The 24,364-nt window shown below is 34.3% G+C and overlaps 1 protein-coding gene and 1 pseudogene across 1 annotated transcript; one reads left to right on the top strand and one right to left on the bottom strand.

Moving 5' to 3' along the window:
- Nucleotides 1-5,171: 5,171 nt before the first annotated feature.
- LOC142607968 (metallothionein-like protein 1) lies at nt 5,172-6,957 on the top strand. The gene is made up of 3 exons (XM_075779661.1): nt 5,172-5,300; nt 5,538-5,612; nt 6,530-6,957. The coding sequence occupies exons 1-3, from the start codon at nt 5,245-5,247 to the stop codon at nt 6,621-6,623; spliced, it is 225 nt and encodes a 74-aa protein (XP_075635776.1). The 5' UTR covers nt 5,172-5,244; the 3' UTR covers nt 6,624-6,957.
- A 4,869-nt stretch (nt 6,958-11,826) lies between these two features.
- LOC142606094 (protein FAR1-RELATED SEQUENCE 11-like) lies at nt 11,827-21,381 on the bottom strand (annotated as a pseudogene).
- Nucleotides 21,382-24,364: the final 2,983 nt, after the last annotated feature.

Raw genomic sequence — 24,364 nt, 5'->3', positions numbered from 1 at the left:
TATTCAAATACTGGCAGACCCCTTCTCGGTCTCATCAAAACCTTTCATATGGGTGGGTCTACTCTTCTGCAATTACTTCATCCTGTTAAAAGCTCCACCACCTTCAACTATTTCACTAGAAGAGTCAAGTAAAAAAGAAAAAAAAAAAAAAGACCCATTTTCTTTCAAGACTCATTCATTCACCACACTCCAAAACTGTGTGCATGAACGAGTCTCGAGGGGGCATTTGTAGAGAAGGAAAATTCTCGACCTATTACAAGCTGACACATCATACTACCAAGTCCACAAAATACAACCAATTACAAGGCGCCACGTATTGCTGCTAGGTTTTTCCATCACTATTCGGATTCCAATAGAAATTCGCCAAGTGTCATTGAAATAAAGGCATGAAACTGCATCAGCATGTGTAAGCGATGACACAAGCAGCCCTGCACGTGTAAGCGATGACACAAGTAATCCAGCATGTGTAAGCGATGACACAAGCAGCCTTGCACGTGTAAGCGATGACACAAGAAATCCAGCACGTGTAAGCGATGACATAAGCGGACCAATCAAGCTATGACAAGTGTCACCAATCAAACTCCGCCACGTGTCGCTCACCTACCCCTAAACTCCTATAAATAGAAGCCTTCCTAAGACATTTAGGAGGACATACAGACAAAGAGAAGGAAGAGGAGATCTTGAGTTCAGAAATCCAGAAGCTCTGCCGGAATCAAACCCCGAAGCCTCCAGGAATTTCAAGAACTTCAACCTCGAATACGGACAACATTCGAAGCAGAATCATCCAGACTACTTGTCTAGATCTAAAAGTTCACTGGAATCAAGCTCAAAAGCCTCCAGAAACCTTAACAAACCACAAATTGGTGAAGCTCTACGGATTCAAGACTCCAAAGCCCTGAAAAATTTCCACCACAAACCTTCAAGTACAAAGAAAAATTGAAGAGGAATTATCCAAATCATATTCCTAAATCTCAAAGTTCACTTGAATCAAGCTCAAAAGCCTCCAGGAACCTCAACACACCATAAATCAACGAAGCTCTACGGAATCAAGCCTCTAAAACACCGAAGAACTTCCACCACAAACCTCCAAACACAAAGAACACACGAAGAACACAAAGAACACGAAGAACAAAGAATTTCTAACAAGCTCATAGCCAGAGATTCATTGTAATTCCGTTTCAAAGATCTTCGATCCATTCCTCAGCCAAATTGAAGAATATCTTATGTTCAAATCAAAATCACATTACCACAATTCCAATCAATAAATCTTTCAAGGAGATCGAATCAGAGAATCACTCTTTTGTAATTACAGAGAATTGTACCACACATTTATCAATGCAAGTTCGTATTTGTGAAACTATTTTACTTGTTTGATTTATTTCGAACTAAGAAATTTAGTCGTCTACAGAGGTGTTGGACCAATGCATCAGGAGAGAGGAAATTCCATTCCACATTAATAAACACCCGTTCAATCCTTTCTTGGATCAGATGATTTAAGGGTTGGTGGTTAGACCAGGTGAACCAAGCTCCAGAATAACCAATATCAATCATCTGCAGGTATCTAAGCACTCCTAGAAGAGAAGAGCTCTATTGATGTTAACAGACCGCCCCCCACATTTATCCTCCCCCATAAGGACTTCATTGAAGTCCCCTGTAATCACCCAAGGAAGGGAGTGGAGACCAGAGACTGCAATAGGATTGTCCCAGAGGAGGCGTCTCTCTGCAAACCTTGGGCTGGCATAATTGTAGATAACAACTAAGTGGAATTGGAATAGGTTGGGGTAACTACCGCATCGATTTCCTGCTCTGTTGAGGAAAGCTCAATAACTTCCACCCGAGAGGAGTCCTAGAGCAACCATAACCCACCAGTCAAGCCGATCAAAAATTGCCCCATCAAACGGAAGCTTACTAGCAATTCTTTTTGCCCTTTCACCACAAGTTTTAATTTCAGTTAGAATTAAAATCGCAGGAGAATGAATGCGAACTAAGTCAGACACATTATTACAAAAATTGGGGTTAAGAGACCCCCTACAATTCCAGATAATTAAATTCATGGTAACAAGGAAAAGAAAAGGAGAAAAGCATAAATCAGGAGGATATAGGCACATCACCTCCTTCTTCCAATTGCATATCATCCTTTGGTGTTTCAATTACCATCTGATTGTCATCACACGGGCCCTTATGGCAAACTCGGCCAGCCTCATCATCGTGCCCCAGCTTCCCTTAACGGAGTGATGGGTCAATTCTTTTCTATATTCATTTAATAATACTTTCCAAGACTACCTTAACAGATACTCGTGATCCTCCATCTTGGGTTGGATGGTTTGAGTTCTCCATTGAAGGAGGTGTTGGCGGGTCTGGATCTAAGTTTGTCTCCATACCCACTTTCTCCACCTCTTCCCTCATCGGCATCTCCATCACCTGCTCCGACCGAATCACCTTGCTGCTTGTATCTTGATTTTCGTTGATTGTACTGTGGCCAAAAAGCTTTGCCGAGGGAGATATGGAGCCCCCAGCTCTAAACTCTCTGACTTCGGCCAAGCTAAAATCTGAATTGTCTAGAGAGTTCAGCTTAATGCCCTTCTCAGATGTGGGACCAAAAGGATTGGCCACCACTTGTTTCCAAATGGGCGAAAGTTTCCTACTTTTACCTTTCTTACTCACAGGTTCTCGGGCCTTAAATTTTGGCTTTAAGCCTGAACTAAAGGCCTTTTCCCTCTCTGATGGTATCACGTGCTTAAGGTTGACTAAGGGAATGGGCTTTTCTACACACTCCTCTCTACTTGAGCTTCTATTTGTGGGTTTATTAGGCTTTCACTTTCCTATGCTACTACCCTCCCCAGTTTTATTTGAGCCCAACGCCGACCTGGACATACTATGAGCAGACAAACTCCTTGGACTTTGGTTAGAAGGCCTTAAAGAGGAATATTGAGCATGGTCTTTCAACCCCTTCCTGATGAGTTGCTTTTTCCGTGATACCAGAACCCACAGCCCGAAGGCACCCTCCGCTACCTCTAACGAGGTTTGCCTTGGCTCTTCTTGGCGTTTTCCTACATCGTGCTTCTCTGCTTCACCGACCCCTTCATCTCTTACCGAAGTTCGAACTTGGTAATGACATTGCTCCGCCTTGTGACACACACGTCCACATGCAAAGCACAGGGAGGTAATTCCCTTATACTAAACTGGTTGGTCAATCCCCCCCCCCCCATCTTTAGGAGTTTAGTGATCGGCTCGTTGAAGTTCACCTGGATGCAAAGTCTGGCAAATATGCCTCAAGATTCAGCCGCCGTATGTGTATCAATTCTTAGCATTGGACCAATCGTTTCCCCAATCTCCCTAAGAGTTGAAGGTTCATAATATTCTATAGGTAGCTCGCGCAGCCTTACCCACACTACCATAGACGATAAACTAGCCGTAGACGGCTTAAAGTTAGGCTCCCAATGTCAGATGGATAGGTAGTGTCCACCAATAACTAAAAGAAAATACTAGTTAAGTTAACCAAAACCCATCAAAAAATATATTGTTTCTACGTTACTATTTAAGGGGCTTCCCCTATTTGATATCCTCAATTTAAATGGCTAAAATACCCTCAAATTCATCTATTTCTAAGACTTAAATCATAGGGTTAGACATGTAAAATCAGTAAGTTAAAAACTCTTATTTTTTAGCTAAATTTATAATAAAAAACTGTTTTTTCTGCCACCTCTACGTTTCTCTCTCACGTTAGTTGTCAAGTACTAATACAACTTCTTCTTTTTAAAAAATAAATAAATAAATGATACTGCTTTTTTTTTTCCCCAAAAACATACCATTTTTTTTTATCACTAAACAATTTTTCTCCCACCTCCACATGTCTCTCTCACATTGGTAGTCAAGCATAAATACAATTTCTTCTTAAAATAAAAAAAATATAAAATAAAACTACCAATTTGCCATGAGTAAAACGTGTAAACCCAAAAAATAAAAAATAAAAAACCTCATCGCACGCACGAAGAGTATGATAAGACTAGTAATAACTAATTAATGTTAGGTAAAAAGAACCCATCAAAAAATATACACACAGAGAGAGAGAGAGAGATATAATAATAATAATAATAATAATAATAATAATAATAATAATAATTAATGTTAGACAAAAAGATCAACTAATTGTAGGTGCACCTTCAATATGCAGAAAAAATAATAGAGAAAGAAATTGAGGAAAGTGAATGCTGAAAAGGTATTATCAGTCGGAAATCTTTCAATTTTATCGAATATTTATCTGCTATGAGCACGTAGGTAAGTTCACGGCAGCCCCAAGAGGCATGAAGCATGCTACTTTGCATTTTTAGATCTCTACATCATTTATAAAATAACAAAAATTACCATAGGAATCAGGATCAAGTGAAAGATGCCTTATATTCCTATTAAGTTCAAAAGATTACCTCAAAAATATAGGAAAAAAATTTAGATACTATTTTCTAAGTCTTATATCGAAGTTTTCAGTTGAATTTAATTGTGTGATTGTGTTAACAATAAGTCACATGATTAAATTTGATTGTTCTTGTGAAAGACAATCTTGCTTATCAAAATATTGTTTGTATCATGTATTGCTCAATGTAACAAAATAGTGAATTCAATTAGGGAAGCATAGGTAAGTTTTGTTCAAAATCATGTATAGTTGTCACTATAATACACCCACCAATATGTAAAAATAAATAATATATAGAAGGCAGAGCGTGACTCACCAACAAGTCAATTCCTCCTCAAATATATTCCATTTCACAAGAGCTAGAATTTCTAAACATACTCCAATTAAGCTATTAGCTGAAGTAACAACTGATCATTATAAACCTTGAAACTTGAAAGATCTACCTAAATTATGATATGATTATCCTCAAGTGCTATCTCATCGTGACAATTTATTAACTAATAAAGTCCTTTTCTCATACCTATTTTTTGATAATAATTTATACCAGTAAAAGAAATTAATATATTAAATTTCCCCACCATGGAAGCAAAATTCAAAATATTCAATTGCACACGGCACACCTGAATCTGAATAATGCAGCACTAAGAGTAAGAAGTCATAGACGCAATTGACCTATGATTCACCCACGTGTACGGTGGATAGGCACCCCTTATACCCTTACCTGCACTATAAATAGCAGCTCAGCTGTTTAGTACAAAACTCGTCCAAGGGTGAGTGAATTGATCAATCCCCTGGAAAATATTTTCCAATCCTTCTTTACAGTACTAAAACAAATGTCTTCCTCCTGTGGATGTGGCTCCAGCTGTAATTGCGGCAGTGGCTGCAACTGGTAAATACTCTACTTTTCTTAACCATTGCAATTCTCGTGAAGTTTGTTTTCCTTGAAAATCAACTTCATTGTGTCACAATTAATATATATGTTATATCTTGATTTAATATTGGTTCTAAGAAGTTTGATAGTGTAAGAGTTGGACTCGTTTCAATTTCCCTTTCTCTATCTTTTCATTGTCAAATTCTTAGTTCTTGTTTCTTGGGCTAAAAGTAAACTTTTGTCATGTTTTTGCAGCAACAGCATGTACCCTGATCTCTCAGAGAAGACCAGCACTGAGACCATCATTACTGGGGTTGCACCTGCGAAGATGTATGCATATTTACAAGATACATGATACTAGATATATTATAACTTTTATTACATTAATTTTACAAACTTATTTGTTAAATATAAGATTGAAAAGTAGTTAAGGAATTTATTTATTATGTTTTTGATATATAATGATATGATATCAATCACGATCACTGACACGTTAGTATATTTATGTATAATGAAATGGGATTAATGAGACATGGAAATGAATTAAGTCAGGGATGGAGACAAAGCTTCAAGTTAAGAGGGGGCAAAATTCTTCTAAAATTGAATCTCACAAAATGACTTTTTTTTTTTTTACGAACAAAAGGACTAATTATTGTTACTAAATAAAGACAAATATAAAAATTTGGACAGTATGCATAAGAAATTAATTATAAATTAATTATATATCAATTCATAATTTAGTTTTCAAATTATAAATTTATTAGCTTGTTATAGCTAAAGCATTTCCCTCAACAACCCATTAGCCAACCAAATGTTTTTATTAACTGTACAATTACTATTTTTTCTTTAACTTTACTTCTTCTTTTTTTTATAAGTTTCTTTAATTTTACTAAGTAACTTTTTAGTAATTACTCACTCTATCTATTCTCTTTATAAGTTATAATAGGTTACACTCACACCCACTCAACACTTCACAGTTTTGCAACATATTTCACAAAGAAATTTTTTTTTTTTTTAAAAAAAAAAAAACAATACAGTCACAAACAGAGACACAAATAACATAAATGGGTATGTTAGGGACATTTTTTTTAAGGGGCCAAGAGTTAGGCATATATTTTTTTTAGAAGGGACCAAGAGTTTGGAGATAGGGGGGCAGGTTTAATTTTTCTTGGGCCTAAATTGTAACTCAAGCCTATTGCATATATATAGCTGTTGGTTTAATTAAGTTTTTTTCACTGTCATTGCAGCTACTCTGAGGGGTCTGAGATTAGCTTTGGAGCAGAGAACGGAGGCTGCAAGTGTGGATCAAACTGCACCTGCGACCCATGCAGCTGCAAATGAGCAAAGATGGACAAAGGCCTAAAAAAAGCATTTATGTCTATTAAATTATAGTACTAATAAAATGGAACAAGAAGCCGGAATGTATTGTTGGGTTTAGCTATTATATTATTGTAAGTAAAACAGCCCCGGGTTTTGCATATCCGCTTCCTCCAAATTAAGTGTGGATTGTTACAATGGTGGCTTTGGTTTGTCTTAAATTTTCTGTACCAATGTGCCACTACTACTTTGTTATGGTATAGTTGGTATTGGAGTTAAATATAAGCTTGAACCTCAAAAGGAAATGTTGATTTGTATGGAGTGAAACTTTAATACTAATTTAAATTATGGTTTTTTAGTTTTTTTTTTTTTTTTTTGCTAAAAAATTATGGTTTTTTAGTTATAGTGTATTATGTTCTCTTTAGCATAATATTGTTGTAGTTTTGTAGTACTATGAAGCATACCCCTTCCTTTAGGGCCCGTTTGGATTGGGGGAGAAGTGAGGGGAGTTAGTTAAAAATAAGCTAATTTTAAGCCAATTTTAATATACTCTATTCTATTCTATTCTATTCTTTCTCTTTCTCCCTCCTTCAATCCAAACGGACCATTAAAGACTAATTATGAGAGACTTTTTTTTTAATGGGCCATGAAAAAGGACCTTAATCCACTTTATTGTGCCCTAAACATCAAGAGCCATTGGCTTTTAGCTTAGCGTACGCCTCTGGCTCTCCCAACTTGTTGAGTCCAGGTTTGATCCGTAGGCTTTGGACATTGGGGGACAAAAAACAAGAGCTAATATTGTATTTGTATACTAACTTATGCCGCTGCATTTCTCAAAAATAAAAATAAAAAACTTATACCACTCCATTTTGTGGTTGTCTCTTTTGATTGTGGCATTTCCTCGTCATGATTAAAATATTATTCTCTTATATATTTAGTTAAGAACTTGATGGGAATGATTTTTACCAACTCCAATATCGTCCATGGAGGTCGTCCTGGAGAAAACCAGGAAGGCAAGATTAGAAATCTCATCCATACAGGAAGGTGCTCGGACGAGATTAACATGGCCATGTTTGACAGAACCACTGTCTCGTCCAAGATCCATCCACCTCGATTTGAATAAGGTCGTCCATGGAGGGGACGACCTTCCATGGAAGTAATATGCTTGACTAAAGGATCTCTAGACGAGGAACCCTGGACGAGCCCTTGACACTTGGGAAAATTCACGTGTATAAGTAACTCTGTATTACACGTACAACCTTCAGTGACCGTTATGTGAGAAAAATGCAACTCCTAAACAGTTGTGGAAGTTATTCCCGAACCCTTACACCTCCTCAAATCCAGGGAAGGTTATAAGTTTGATAATCGTTCTTAGGACATTATATAAACGCTCATTCTGGCAAAACAAAGGTACGTTTTTTACTTTTCCCAAAAAAGTTGGAACTCCAAAAATATAGAGAGAAAACTAACTTTGCCATCGGAAGGTTCTTGGCCGGCGACCCCGGTCGCCTTTGATCGCTCTTCTTTTTTTCAAGCCACCAAGAGAGCAAGTAGTCCTTTCAAGTCCGAAGCATCCAGTCTACTAATTTTCTTCGCATCATCAGAACCTAAATTCACCTTCTATATAACAAGAAGATGGACATTTAGAGAAAAATTATTCCAATCATATTAGATTTTGTTCTTAACAAAATAGAAGAATAAGAATTCTCCGAAGATAGAATTGTTAAATTCCTATTCCAACCCCATTTTTTTCTATTAGGATGTATTAAGATTGGCAAGCCCAAATCAAAGTGGCCAATGAAAAAATTAAAGGCGAATGTCTGCATAATAATACAAATGAAGCACCAATGTTCGAAACAAAGCAAGAATGACTACTGTAAAATGGATCTAACAGCTATCAAGTCCATTACCACACAAGTTTCTTAAGTTGATTAGCAAAATCCATAGTTTAGAGGACTCAATTAGTAGCCCAAGCTTGCAACGAGACCCAAGTCATTACAATTCAAACCCATAGGAGGTAAGGTTTGGAAGGAGGAGAAGGAGGAAAGTATGAGTTTGTGGCATTCTCCACAGCCCTTTTGGGTGTTACGTTTGCAGGGAAACAAATACACACCAAAAGGGTGAAGGCAAGTCTTCCATAAGGCCCATGTGAAGTCCATTTTATATCATTGAACAAATCACCCGCTGAGTTGGCCTCTATCACCATTTAACGCTCTCAAGTCTCAACCACCATGTTTTCACCATGTTTTTGTTGGAAAACATGGTTTTGCATCTCATACAAAACAAGCAGTGGAAGCAACATAAAGATTTACTTCATCTATGAGAGATTACATACAACTTTGAATTCTAGAAAAAAGAATAAAAGGAGTACTTTGATGTAATGAAAATAAAAAACGAGAAGTAAATTGTATCCTGAGAAGACCTTTAATCTTCATCCCAATTCCACATAATGCCCAAGATGTATGGTCTCTTAATCAGTTCTTATGTACATAGTATTTTATTTTAAAAAACTATGTTCAAGAGAGATTAAAGAGAAAAATATTTTCTCTTCTTCTAATTGTATGCACGTTTTAACAACCTAGACAGTTACTTTATTTAACAATTTTTATTAAATAAACAACTGATTATCTAATTGGGTTAACCTTTTAGGCCAGCTCAATAAAGATTTAGTGTGTAGCTTGGGATGGGACCAAAGGGGCAAATAAGACTCTAACTCCAATGGCTCTCTCAAATGCTCTTTTTTGCTCTAATTAATAGTTGCTGAATGCCTTTTGCTAGTAACTTAATCCTTCTTTTATAGTATCTTCCTAGGGTTTTTGGTATGCTATTAATTCCCTCCTTTTGCTGTCTTGGGTGCTAGAACCAATGTTGTGCCAGCAACATTGGTGGCTAGTCCTATCCTTATTTTCTTATTGCATTCTCCTTTGAGGTTACCCTCCAAAAAGTTCCCAGGTGACCGTCTTCTTTTGGGGGGTCCTGATGGGGCTGACTCCTATTCCTTTCTCCAAAGCTTCTATAGGGACTTTTTAGAACCCTTTTTTGGCTGTCTCATCCTTTGTCCTTTTTCTTCAAATAGGTAGACTAATCCTTGTCATGTTGAAAGATCCTCAGCCACGTTCCTTCTTGGTTCAGCTCCCAGCTTTTCTCGAGGAACTAGGATCCCTTCATTAGGCGCTGATTCCTATGTCACCATCTGTTTCCAAAGCTTTTCTTCTGAGTTGTGGACTACTGATGGGACATGACTTTCTTCATTCCTTGTGCCCATGGGCATGCCTCCTTAAACTGTCAAAATCTTAGCTGATTCTTTCTTGCACTTCTCGATGATCCCCTCCCTGGCTCTAGCAGTTCCAATGTATCTTGGTCCAGTCCCTTTCTTCTCCCTAGGCTCCTTGGGAGCTCCATTTTCAGAGGGCTAGGCCAAACTTTCTTTGCTTTTTTCTTTCTTCTCTAGGGCCTAAGACTTACCCATTCATGGGCTTGGGCTTCCTTTTGCCCATTCTAAATGAGTCTTGGCTCATGGATTGGGCCTTCCTTAGTTTTGAGGGCCCGTTTGCTTCAGATCTTGATATTTGTAACATTTTGGACCTCAACACTTTATTAATAAATTATATCACAAAACTCTAATATAATATCATATGACCCCTCCATGAAACATTCACAGTGAACAAAGTCATAATAAACTATCACTTTGTAAATCACTATTTTATTCCTTAAATACTCGGTTTAATCTTTTAGTTATTCATATATTGAAATCTAATTTCATTAAATATAAATTTTAGTAACTCTTTACTAAAGTGGCTGGGCCCAGCACCTTGAATAACCATATCCTATTAAACTTATTTCAAGGGGATATTTCGTGTCTCTGTAAAAAGAGATTATGGATTTCATCTTGAGAATATGTGTTCCTTCAACACTACATGCGGTTACTCAACATATTGAGGTTTTGACCTTTAAATTAGATCTCCTTCTTGATATATCAAAACAACCTATATTTCATGATCAAGTTCACAATTCTCTTAAGATTGAAAGTATATAAAAATAGAAGTCGCTAGATTTATTATTCAGATGACAGCTGTTAATTGAACAATTAATTTCACAACGGTTTATGAGAGACCGTGCCCCTGACCCCTTTTTTGATGTTGGGCCAAAATCCACGTGAATGGGTGGAGTAATGTTTTTGCCTCTCAAAATGGAGATTCGACTGATTATATTTACCCCTTTAAATTAAGGGTTTTATAATGGATTTGCCACTTATTTAATTATTGAAAAAATAAGAAAACCAAAATTAAAAATTCCTCGTTTTATTAATTTGAAATTGAATTTACATTGATCATAGGAAATTACATGACTTTGATTCTAGATACAATCTAAGATAAAATACATAACTTTATTTTCCTAGTTACAATCTATAAATTGAAAATTACATGGATAAGTATTTGATCTAATAACCCTTGATCTAAGCTTGGAGGCTATGTTATAAGGTGGGAAGGTGTTAGACACCCACCTTGCCTGGTGAAACCAATTTTCTAGACTTTGGCGACCAATATTCATATCATATCATCCAATATGTCAATCAATTTGTATGTTGAATTTAATGTGTGTGCATGTGATAAACCCTAATTCAATTTATTAAGTATTGCATTTGGTTTAAAAAATAAATTCTAGTGAATATGTGTGGATGGTGATATCCTATATTCAAGGATTTGAAATAATTATGAAACAAACACATTTTTCATATTTTTTTTTTATGTGGATTTACAATCAAAACTAGTGTTATGCATGAACATGTAATGAACAACCAAGAACATATGAAGAACACATAAGAATATTTAAGACATTCAAATATATTCAAGAGAATTTAAATAATTACTATCATGCTTTAATCTTAAATTCTCAACATGGCAACATAAAAAACTAGTTAGGGAAATGGATTATACCTTCATGCAAAATCCAAACAGTGGAGGAGGAGACTCTTGGTAGAGGTCCTAAGGGTGAAGGAAAAGAAGAGTTAGGAGAGGGAGAGTGAGTCTCACTCAATACCTTGAGTTTCAGGAAGACCAGGATATGACAAAACTACTCTACTTTAATAAAACTTAAAAGAGAAGAAAAGATGAGTTTTTGTGTCTTTGAATAGAGATGGGGGGGTTTATATAGTAGTTGTGGGGAAAATATGAACGGAATGTCATTTAATGAGGGTTGACAAAAAATCATGAACCTAGACCTTATTTTAGCCTTTGAGAAAATCTGGTACATTAAATGTAGAGATTGGTGGGAGTGAGGAGTAAACAAAATTCGGTTTTCCTGTAACTACTGTATCAGCCTGTAGAGCCAATTTCAAAAAATCATATCTTACTCAATTCTGATCAGAATTGTCTCATTCTTATGCTCAAATTAAAGCCCCAGATGTCTAGTTTTGAGAAAATTAATGTTATTCACAAATTCAAAATATTTTGAGATATATTAACAAAATGGTGAGCAAAAGTCATTTGTTAGAAAATAATTTCATTACAATTAACATTAATAGGTCCCAAATTAGTTTCCAATTAACATTAAAGTACTCCAATCACTCCCATTTCAGACTTAATTAGTTCCAAAAGGGTGCTCAATTTGTGATAATGCATCTCGGTCATTAAAACTTGATTTAATGAAAACTTGATTTGATGTTAACTTTCAATCTGATGGTTTGATTAGGGTTTATGACTAGTCGATTTGATCGTTACAACATCAAGATCGTTTTGGTGAAATAGAATTAAAAATCTAATGACCAGAATCAAGATGCATATTTCTAAGGTGAAATTATCCTTTTACCCTCTATGTGAGGTTAAATGCGGGTTGTAAAATAGGGTGTCAACACAGTTTAGTTCAATGTGTCTTATACATATAAGACACTAATACATCAACTAGAAGTCTCTATTTCCAAAATTAAGATAAATCATCGTAGATGACATGATACAGTCTTAATAGATAAAATGTTCAATTTCATTACCGACTATGAAATACATTTTTTAGTTTATAAGAAACTGTGATTTATATCTAAATCACATACAATGCATCTCAATGACTATATGATAATGTTCAATTAGTTTATATATAAATAATCTCATATAATTAAACAATTTAATTATTTATAACATGCTAATAAATTGAATTTTAGAGCACAAACCCTTAACAGTTTTTCCCTACTAAAATCAAACATGTCTGTGCATTTAGCCATTGCCTATCCTCTGTTCTGCCACATAACAAATCTCCTATCCACGACTAAAATCAACAATTGCTTTCTCTTGTCCCATACCCATTTTAGTAATAAATCCTACACTTATAAGTTATAAAGACCAATCATGGACCCATCACCCAAGGAATGTTGTTCTTAGATCGGGTATTATAGGGAAGACAATCCCTAACTTCACTTATAAAAAGGAAGGCCTGGATAATCCAAGGCATCACGACTAAAACTCACGAAAGCTTTCCTTTTTAGCTTGATGAAATCCTTAAGAGATTATCAACCCATCATACCCCTAACAAAGACTGGTCCATCAAAATTCCAAGATAAAATTATTTGGCCTCATTCGGCCAATGGCAAATTCCAAGTGAAAAAAGCTTACTCTATCCTCCTCAATGAAAACCTTCCACCCTAACAAACCCCAACTCCTTTCCCCCAAGAAGTTTGGAAAACTTTATGGAAGCTTCCACTCCCACAAAAATTCTGCATTTTATTTGGAAAATCTTACATTCTGCCCTCCCTGTGAGAAATACACTTATCCTTAGAGCCTTAGAGGCATAAATTGCTTTGATATCTGCCTTTTTTGTCAAGAACATAGGAAAACCTTAGACCACCTGTTTTTTCAATGCCCCTTCTCTAAAGCTGTCTGGTTAGGCTGTGAATTAACCATTAGAATAGACAATCTCCCTTACCACACCATAACTGATTGGATTAGTAGCTGGATCCAAGGAAGCAATAAGGAACAATGAATTAAGAATTGCATTCCTACATTACTTGTCACTCTTTGGTGCATATGGAATCACAGAAATGACGTCATTTTCAAAAGGAAAGTTCCAAATATAAATGAGGTTATGCTAACCTCAAGTGCTTTAGCTCACAGAGTCATAGGCACAATGCTGCTTTTATTGAAAATTTTACAGGTCAAGATCAAACAACAAAGGGAGTAACCAACATCTTCTTCTTGCCTGGCCTTACAAAGAAGATTGGTAGCTGTTGTGTCAAGTTGAAGTTTTCAGAAAGCTAGTCAAAGGAAAAAGAGGTGCTGCCTTGATAGGTACAACAAAGGAAGGAATCCAGCTTGTCAGAAAAGCCTTTCTCACAGCATTCGAAGACTTAAAGAAAGCAAAGTTTGTTGCAATCCATGAGGCTATACTACACAGCACATTTAGGGCTCTAAAGAGTGGTAATCCTAACTTCTTTTTTTGAGACTTTCAACCTATGGCGTCCCCTCCTAATGATAGCTCATTATCATCAGATCAAGACACCAATCAATTTTTGGTGTAGGCAGGGATTGAACCCCAGATATCTTATACAACCATCATAAATTTTACTAGTTGAGCAAATTAGAACCCACTTAAGCTTCTAAAGTGACCATATGGGGAATTGTTAGATCATTTGATCTTAATTTCACAAGTTAAACCATTATTTTAATTTCTTGGGAATTCGTAGATGAAACTAAAGCTAAACAGTGAATGGGAACTCCCCCCCTTCCCTCCCTAATCTCCTTTTTTTGTGAAGGTTAATTTTGATGTTATGGTCAAAGAGAACAAAATGTGCTGAAATCCAACTCTTTTGGAGAACTAAGACCCACTGGCCTTGGTGGATTGAAACTTTATTAGAAGACATATAGAATATTACTAAGCAACACTATGTTAGTTGTAATTTTGAGAACTTCAAATATTATATTAGCTGAAAGTAGGAAACTTGCTGATATAATAGCAAGACAGACTCCTAATTTTGTAATGTAAACTCTTTGCCTGGTATCACCAAAAAAAAAAAAAAATCCCAAACAAAGACAAAAACTCATGACATGCACAACTCTGCTCATCCTCTCTCTCCTTTTGAACTTCACTTACCATTGGGTTCTACATAAAAATATCACAATCAATTGTAGGACGATGGTTATCTTTAACCAAATCTTAAACTTCATAGATTTGGACCTTCTTACCATTAACTCAACTTAAAAGTCCTTTGTTGTCGAATAAGAAATTTAGAATTTGAACCTTGTCTATACGAAAAACCAATTGATATTTTGGCCCTATGATTAAAAAAAAAATGTTAGCTATAAATTTTTTTACAAAATTGTTAATGTGGTGAGTAATTATTAGTAAGTAAAAAAAATTATGTTAGTAATGGGCCGAAATGAGAATCATAAAAATTTGTCATATCAACAGTTTATAAAAATATTTGTGTATGTAATATTACTATTATATATATATATATATATATATATATATATATATAATACTACAACTTATATCCACAAACTCTTTTACAACATTTTTTCAAACTATTGATGTTCTTACTGATTCTTATTTGAGTCCATTACTAACATCACTTTTTATTTATTAATAACCACTTATTACATTAGCAGTTTGTAAAAAAGTTTGAAAAATAGTTTATTATTTTAGCATTTTTCATTAAAAAAAGCAGGGAAAACTATTAATTTATGAATTCTTTAGGCTCGGAAAATGTGAGATGTACATGATTCTAGAAGTGGAGTCAATCACCTTTTTCTTTTTCTTTTTTTTGATAAGAAGTCAACCGCCTATTCTAATCATTCTATGTATATTTAGAAAGAAGGGAAATGATTCTAAAAATAAAAAAATTAAAATAAATAAATAAAAAGAAGAAGAAGAAGAAGGAGAAAGGAAACCTTTTCGTAAAAAATAAAAAATAAAAATAAAAAAAGGAAAACAACAATCCTTTCAGGCCCAAGAAATACCCACAATCCTTTATGCTATGTTTGGAAGTTTTGAGATAGAGGAGAGTAGAGGGAAGGAGAGTAGTGGAGATGAAAGTAGAAGGGAATGGTTATCCTCCACCTTATTTGGATATTTTTAAATTAAGTAAGGGAAGAGGAATAATTTGTCTTTTCATTTGTAATTTTGTTAATATGGTAAGGGTAAATTTGATAATTCATTTGGTCAAACATTTTTATGCTCCACTCTCCCTCCAAATCTCTCCAATTTGGGGAATTAAAAATGAAGGGTTAGAAGTAGTTCAAACTCCTCCAAATCCCTCCCCCTCCTTCCTTAAAAAACATTCAAACAAGGTAATTAAATTACTCTCTTCCCCTCCACTCTACTCCCGCTCCTTTCCCTAACATCTAAACATAGCATTAGCGAACTCCGGTCCAATAGTGCCCAATAGTGTGATTGTTGGGCCAGCTGGGCGGAGAGCCCATGTGAGAAATCATTTAAAATGAAAAGAGTAAGCCAATGATCTAACTTTCACTGTGTGTGTGTGTGTGTTTTTCTTATGGAGACTTAGGAATTGAATACCTTCCCTCACTTACAATATAATAATAATAATAATAATAATAATAATAATAATAATAATAATAATAATAAGTCTAGAGACACAAAAATTAATTTAGCAATTTAAAACCTTAGTCTTTATTAAAATTCAAATACAATGTCATTCCACTTAAATAAGTTTCAGTTTAATTTGTTATTTTTCAAACCTTAGGGTTTAATTTGTTACTTTTTAAATTATAGAATTAATTTGTTATTGCTCATAAACTATAAGATTTAAAATGTAATTTTTACAATTGCTTTATTTAAAACATAAGGATGGACTCTAACTCAATTAGGCGGAACCCAAATAAAACTCAAAGACCTACAAAATGTGGGTAAACGTAATCAATTAAGGAAAGAAGGCAATTGGAGGGGGAAAAATCAAATAAAATTTGGTCAAATTTCAGAATCAGAAATTTTCTACATGCGTCTAAGTATTTTAATCATAACTTTCAACTTAGACATCCAATTGAGTTGAAACCAACAGCATTTGTTTGCTAAAATTCAGATGGAAATTCGCTTGGTTCTTCTTTTCTAAGTTGAATGTTTATCATATGAATTAACTATATGCTAATTACAGGATACTTTAAAGTTTAAACCCTGAAATGGTTTTGAGTTAAACAAGACTTGCATGACCACAACATGCAGCGGCATAAATTTTTTTTTTTTTAGAGAGTTTTGACCTATGGCGTCCACTTCTGATGATAACTTTTTTATCATCAGACCAAGACATTAATTGGTTTTTGGTGTAGGCAAGAATGCAGTGACATAAGTTAGTATCAATAGTAGCTCTTATATTTTTGTTTCATTTTTTTTCTTTTTCTTTTTTTTGTTTCTTCTACAAGTTGGAAAAGACATAGGTGTACGCTAACCTAAAATCCCGCGGCTCTTGATGTTTATATTTAACTCCAATTCCCATAAAAAAAGTATAGAAGTGGCACAGAAAATTAAAGACAAACCACAGAGACCTTTGTAACAGTCCACAATTTGAAGGAAAGGAAACAGATATCCAAAAGCGGTAGCTGTTTTATTTACAATAATATTATATGGGTAATACTAACGAATGCCCTAAGGGCATTCGTTAAGAATTACTGAAATGCCATTGCATTTATGATAAGCTGCAAAAATCTATGCAATGAAATGACATTTGTCAGTTTGCTTAGAAGAAACCAAATGTTTTAAAATAAACCCAAAATACCCTTCAGCTTTTTTAGTTTTCTTCATTTAATGTCACATCCACATGAAAGTCCATCACACGTGAGATAAATAAAGAAGTAAACTAAAAAAAACTTGTTATTTTTTCCCTCCATTTCACCTTTTTTTCTTTTACTTTTTCCCTCCAATCTACTATTTCACCTTTTCATCTCCTACCTTTTTGTAGTCATTTTTTTTTTTATCATCACTCTTCTTTTTACTCACTTTTGAAAACGTACTTAGAAAAATATTGACACACGCTGGTTTGGTCATGGTCCATGGACCACAAGCAAATATGTAGATATTGAATTTAATCCCCAAACTCAATTGAAATCACTAATATATTAATAGAAAATCCTATTATATATACAATTACTCATATATATATATATATATATATTCTTTTTCCTTCCATTTTTATCTTTCTAGTCCTTTTTTTTAATGATTAAGAGAATTTTCAATTTGAGAATACAAAAATAGATAACATACCACCAATTCATTACTATTAGACCGAAAGTTTCATAAACATCCTGTGAGTGGGAGTGATCATAATAGAGATAAAAATGAACAAAAATTTTAAAATCAAATGGGACAATAAAAGTATCACACCAAAATAACATATCCTCGATAATTAAAATGCAACATATACTTAACAATTAAACCAACAATCAAGGAAAAGCAAAAGTTCAATAAGTAAATTCCATCAAATCTTCTCAAAAACATGTTGTCAAAATGACAACATTAACAAAATATGTGTCATAGTTTTTCTTTCACAATCTCAAAAAGCTTTCACCTAACATTTCAAACAAAATACCGGGTTCAATCCAATATCAGTTGATGTTGTTTTCTTTTTCTTGTTTGCACAATTTGACGAAGTACCACTATTCTTCTCCGGACATGTAGAGATGTTATGGCCAATATGCTTACAAAGTCTACAAGACTTCTTTTGCTTTCCCAACTCTCTTCCACCTTTCATTTGTTTTTGCTTTGGACGACCTTTTGTCTTCGACATTGGAGGACAAGAAATAAAACAGTCTTCATCAATCACATCATTAACATCACCATCGTTATTAGTTTCCTTGTCCACTAAATCTTCATCATTCAAACTAACAATTCTTTTCCCTTTAGTGATGCTTCACAACTCCAATATGATAATAGATACATATGTGGAATTTGGTGGCAATCTTTGTGAAGAAATATCCTAAGTACGTGGCGACAAAGTATACCCCAAAATTCAAAGTGTTTGCGACAACAATTAGTCATATCACCATCCCACAAAACTTTGTGTTTCTGACTAGATTTTTCTTTGTAATATTGCAACACAAATTCACTACCATTTTCTTGAAGCACATAATATAATGTAGCACTCCCAAACTCCACTTGAAATAATTTGAAAGGATAAGGTGTCAACACACTATGTGCTTGGCCTTCTAATGGTGAAAGGGTTCTTAAAGAAGAACTCCTAAATGTTTCCAACATTGTATCATGTGATTGTATTTGTTGAACATCTTCAATGGTAAGGTCAATCTAAAATTGAAAACAACAAATTAGAAGCATTTAAATGACACACCAAGACTTAAAAAAATAATATAAAAAATACTAACATTGACAAATATAAACATAGATAAAATAAATTATAAGGGTAAATAATGACTTACTTGTTTAACAAATTGGATCAAGCTTACGTGGGAACTAACAAACCGTTTGATAAAAGCGTTTATGCTTTCGGATCTTCCTGTTGTTGTCATTCCACCAAAAAAATATCCACGAAGGTAACATGGTACCCAAAAGTGCTTAATTTGATATAATCCAATCACATGCCTATTCATACACATGTCATATTTTGCAATAACTTGTAGCCATTGGTGCTCAAATTCTTCACATGAGTCCAACTTATATAACTTGTAGAAATCCATGCACCAACTCGAATATTGACTAGGAAGAATTGATGTAAACCAACCACTAAATTTAGCAGTAACATGTCATATACAAAAGGCATGTTTTGTGAATGACAATTCTTTTGAAATTGCCTCTGTGATCCATGGATCTTGATCAGTCAAAATAGACTTGGGTGTCTTTTTCATCAATGATACAAAAGTCTGTCAATCGAACATAAAATTATTACAATGCAAAAAAATTCAAATACTATCCAAATTAATAAAGAATTGTGAATCTTTACAAGATTACAAATTTACCTTCATTAACCATTGAAAGGTACTAGTTGTTTCATTGCGAAGAAGTGCACAACCAAAAAGAATTGTCTTTCCATGATTATTGACACCGACAAAGACACCAAAAGGCATATCATAAGCATTCACCTTATAAGTAGTGTCAAAAACAACTACATCACCATATTTTTGGTACCAATCAATACAAGGATAAGGTGCCCAAAAAATATGCTCCAACTTTCTCTCATCGTCTATTTTAAAAGCATATTGAAACTTTGAATTCTCCTCTTTTGCATCTTTGCAATATTGTAAGAGGCTCATGGCATCACTCATTGCATGCTCCCTTCTCATCTTCCCAAAAAGGTTACGAATATCTTTTTGAAAAAATGGAAGATGTCCATGTTCCACTTTTTTCTCAAGTTCCATAATACACATTATTTGTCTAATCGAAAGATTAGCTTCTTTCAACAATTGAATGCGGTCTTCATCTTCTTTAGTGATAATTCGATTACTAGGAAGAAACCGCACTTCCGAAGGAGTCAACAATTCATGATTGTGATCTAAAATAACTTAGTGACATGCTATTCTTGTGGAAAAATATCAAATGACTTTCGTAAGGCAATCCTTAGATGAGCTTTACATCTACATTTTAAAGACTCTATTTCTTTGCTCCTTAGATGGATCCACAATTTTTAATAGTGGTTTACCTTCTCGATGACAAAAGAAATCCCGCCTTACTATTTCTTTATTTTTTGTGACAAACCGACCTTTTCGAATAGAAAAACCATGTTGACTTGCATAAGTTCTATAGAAAATAAAAGCCTCTTCTTCACTAAGAAAACATTGACCAACAAAAGGCTCAAAATTATATTCTTCAAGAACTTTCTCTCCACAAATGTCACTATTTTTTTCATCATTTGAAGACTCATCCAACTCAATATAATTTCTTGAATCACTTTGATGAGTTTCATTTGCAATAAAATCCTCATCCATTTGTGCTATATTGTCACAAGAATTTTAAATAAAAAAAAAAAATCAACACCACATTTGAATATAAAAAATAAAAATAAATAGCCTTTCCACAAATAAAATAATAGTACCTTCTTTAGGAAACTCATTCAAGTCAAAATAATTCCTTAAAATGCATAGTTGAGTCTCACTTGAACTTAAATCCTCATCCATTTGGACTATAATAATATAACAAGAATAAATAAATAAATAAAGTAAAATCATTTTTTTAATATAAATAAATGAATAATTGAAAGTACCTTCTTAATTCTGATTAAGTTCTTTGAACCCTCCCCTCTCTTAATTTGCTTCAATATGTGTCAATATTTTTCTAAGTACGTTTTCAAAAGTGAGTAAAAAGAAGAGTGATGATAAAAAAAAAAAATTTTAAAATGACTACAGAAAGGTAGGAGATGAAAAGGTGAAATAGTAGATTGGAAGGAAAAAGTAAAAGAAAAAAGAGGTGAAATGAAGGGAAAAAATAACAAGTATTTTTTAGGTTGCTTCTTTATTTATCTCACGTGTGATGGACTTTCACGTGGATGGGACATTAAATGAAGAAAACTTAAAAAGCTAAAGGGTATTTTGGGTTTATTCTAAAATATTTGTTTTCTTCTAAGCAAACTGACACATGTTATTTCATTGCATAGATTTTTGCAACTTATCATAAATGCAATGGTATTTTAGTAATACTTAACGAATGCCCTGAGGGCATTTGTTAGCATTACCCATATTATATAGCTAGACCCAACAATACATTCCGGCTTCTTCCTCCTTTTATTAGTACTATAATTTGACAGCCACAAATGCTTCTTTTGAGCCTTTGTCCATATTTGCTCATTTGCAGCTGCATGGGTCGCAGCGGCAGTTTGATCCACACTTGCAGCCGCCATTCTCTGCTCCAAAGCTCATCTCAGACCCCTCAGATTGGCTGCAATGACAGAGAAATTTAATTCATTTCCATATGCCATTAATCCCATTTCATTTTATATATATATACCATGCGATACACATACTTGGTACAGAGAATACTAAAATTATTATCAATTTTATCACAAAACAAAAACATGTCAATGACAACAAATCAGTTTATAAGGTTGATGTAATAAAAGTTATAATATGTCTAGTATCACTGATCATGTAAATATAAAATACGCGTACATCTTTGCAGGTGCAACCCCAGTGATGATGGTCTAAGTGCTGGTCTTCTCTGAGAGACCAGGGTACATGCTGTTGCTGCAAGAACATGACAAAAAAAAAAAAAAAAAAATTAGTCCAAGAAACAAGAACTAAGAATTTGACCATGAAAAGAAAGAGAGGGAAAATGAAACTAGAAGTTCATTTTTAAGGAAAACAAATTTTACAATGATTGCAATGGTTAGGACAGTAGAGTAGCCACAACCACAATTTCCTCCAGCGGAAGACATTTTCTTCAGATTACTATAAAGAAGGATGGGAAAATATTTTACCTGGGATTGAATTCACTCACTCTTGGACGAGTTTTGGAGTAAAGACCTCAGCTTCCTTTTATAGCGCAGGTAAGGGCATAGGGGGTGGCTATCCACCGTACACGTGGGAGAATCGTAGGCCAATTGTGTCTATGACTTCCTCTTAGTGAAGCATAATTCAGATTCAGATGTGCAATAGAATCTTTTCAATTCGTCTCCATGGGGAAATTATATTTTAATTTCTTGTTCAGGTAAATTATTATTGAAAATACGTATGAAAAGGACTCCTTAATTAGTTAATAAAATGTCACAATGAAATATAGCACCTAATTATACTATGTATATTGAAGATAAAGAGGTCTAGGTTACTAGGTAGACCTTTCAAGTTTTATAAACGATCAGTAATATATTCAGCCAATAGCTTAGAATATATCCAAGAGATTCAATCATCCTAAAGTGCTTGTGACTTGGATTTTGAGGATTCCTTATTCACCATTTGGCTGGAAGACAAGAACTTTTGGATTAGTTAATTAACTACCATTCGACGTCATTTTTATTGAAACTGTAGGTCTGTCTCAGACACTCTCTCTTCAATTTCTAGTAAAAATCAGGAGTACAAAAGAAAATGAAGAAGTGGACACATGAGGTCATTATCAGCTCCAATCTTTCAAGGGAAAATGCTATGGAAATATCGATAAACCTTGTCGCTAAGTCTCAGTAGAAAGTGATTTTTTAGATTGGTTTGGACAATTAATTAAGTTCACTGTCATTGCAGCCATTTAGAGGGGTCTGAGATAAGTTTTGGAGCAGAGAGAACGGCTGCAAGTGTGAATCAAGCTGCACCTGCGACCCATGCAGCTGCAAATGAGTAAAAAAGGACAAAGGCTCAAAAGAAGCATTTGTGGCTGTTAAATTATCGTATTAATAAAAAGGAACAAGAAGCCGGAATGTATTGTGGATTTAGGTTTATCTATATTATTGTAAGTAAAACAGCCACGGGTTTAATTTGCATATTCGCTTCCGTCAAAGTGTGGAATATGTTACAATGGTTGTTTTGGTTAATTTGCCTTTAATTTTCTTTGCCACTGCTACTTTTTTATGGTATTGGAGTTAAACATAAGCTTGATTCTTAAAAGGAAAGGTTGATTTGTGTGCAGCGAAAATTAACTACTAATTTAAACTATGGTTTGAAGTTCTAGTGTAGAATTTTCTTTAGCATAATATTGCTATAGGTAGTAGGGACTAACCATGAAGGACTTTTTTAAGGGATGACTAACCATGAAACATACCCTTCCTTTTGGGACTAACGATAAAGGAATTTATTTTGAATGGGCTATGAAAAAAGACCTTAATCCACTCTATTGTGCTCTAAATGTTTGTGTTAATTTATTACATACAAATATTACATATAATATTACACACACACCCTATTTTTTAATAGAAATTGTGACTTTAAGTCACAATTTTAAACTTATAAATCATGACTTCAAGTCACAATTTTAGTTAAAAAATGAAGTGCATGTAAAATTATGTGTAACGAGTATTACCTGTGTTGTAAACATCATGAGCCACGGGCTTTTACCTCAGCATGCACCTTTGGCTCTCTCAACTTGTTGAGTCCAGGTTGGATTCATAGGTTTTATACTGTAGAAGAAACAAAAGAAGAAAAGGTTAAAAAAAAAAAATCAAGAGCTACTATTGTAAACTTATGCCGCTGCATTTCTCAAAAATTAAACTAAAAAACTTATACCACTGCATTTTGTCGTCATGTCTCGTTTGATTGTGGCATTTCCTTGCCATGATTAAAATATTATTCTCTTATTTAGTAAGGAAACTAAATTCACCTTATATATAGCAACAATAGAAGAATAAAAATTATTCGAAGATAGAATGGTTAATTCCTACTCCGATCCCATTTTTTCTTATCAGGATATATCAAGATTGGCAAGCCCAAATCAAAGCGGCCCATGAGAAAGTTAAAGGCGAATTCCTACACAATAATAAAAATTAGGCACCAATGTTCGAAACAAGGCAAGAATGGCTACCGTAAAATGGATCTAATAGCCACCAAGTTTGCCACTACACAATTTACTTTTGATTAGCAAAATCCATAGTTTAGAGGACTCAATCAGTAACCCAAGCTTGCAACAAGACTCAACCAATTACAATTTAAACCCATAGGTGGTAAGGTTTGGAAGGAGGGGCAGGAAAGTATGAGTTTGTCACATTCTCCATAACCTGGGTGTTACGTTTGCAAAGAAACAAATACACACCAAAAGGATGAAGGCAAGTCTTCCACAAGGTGCATGCTAAGTCCATTTTACATTATTGAACTAGTCACCTACTAAGTTGGCATCTATCACCATTATTGCTCTCAACCACCATGTTTTTCCCTACCAAAGTCAAGAATGTCGGTGCATTTAGCCAT

The sequence above is a fragment of the Castanea sativa genome, chromosome 8, assembly GCF_040712315.1.
Source record: "Castanea sativa cultivar Marrone di Chiusa Pesio chromosome 8, ASM4071231v1".
NCBI classification, from domain to species: Eukaryota; Viridiplantae; Streptophyta; class Magnoliopsida; order Fagales; family Fagaceae; genus Castanea; species Castanea sativa.
Note: the sequence above shows the minus strand (reverse complement) of the source record. Positions and strands in the feature narration are given on the sequence as shown.

Coding starts and splice junctions, on each gene's coding strand:
- LOC142607968 (XM_075779661.1), top strand. CDS start 5,245: ATGTCTTCCTCCTGTGGATGTGGCTCCAGCTGTAATTGCGGCAGTGGC. Junction 5,301..5,537: donor TGCGGCAGTGGCTGCAACTG/GTAAATACTCTA, acceptor ATGTTTTTGCAG/CAACAGCATGTACCCTGATC. Junction 5,613..6,529: donor GGGGTTGCACCTGCGAAGAT/GTATGCATATTT, acceptor CTGTCATTGCAG/CTACTCTGAGGGGTCTGAGA.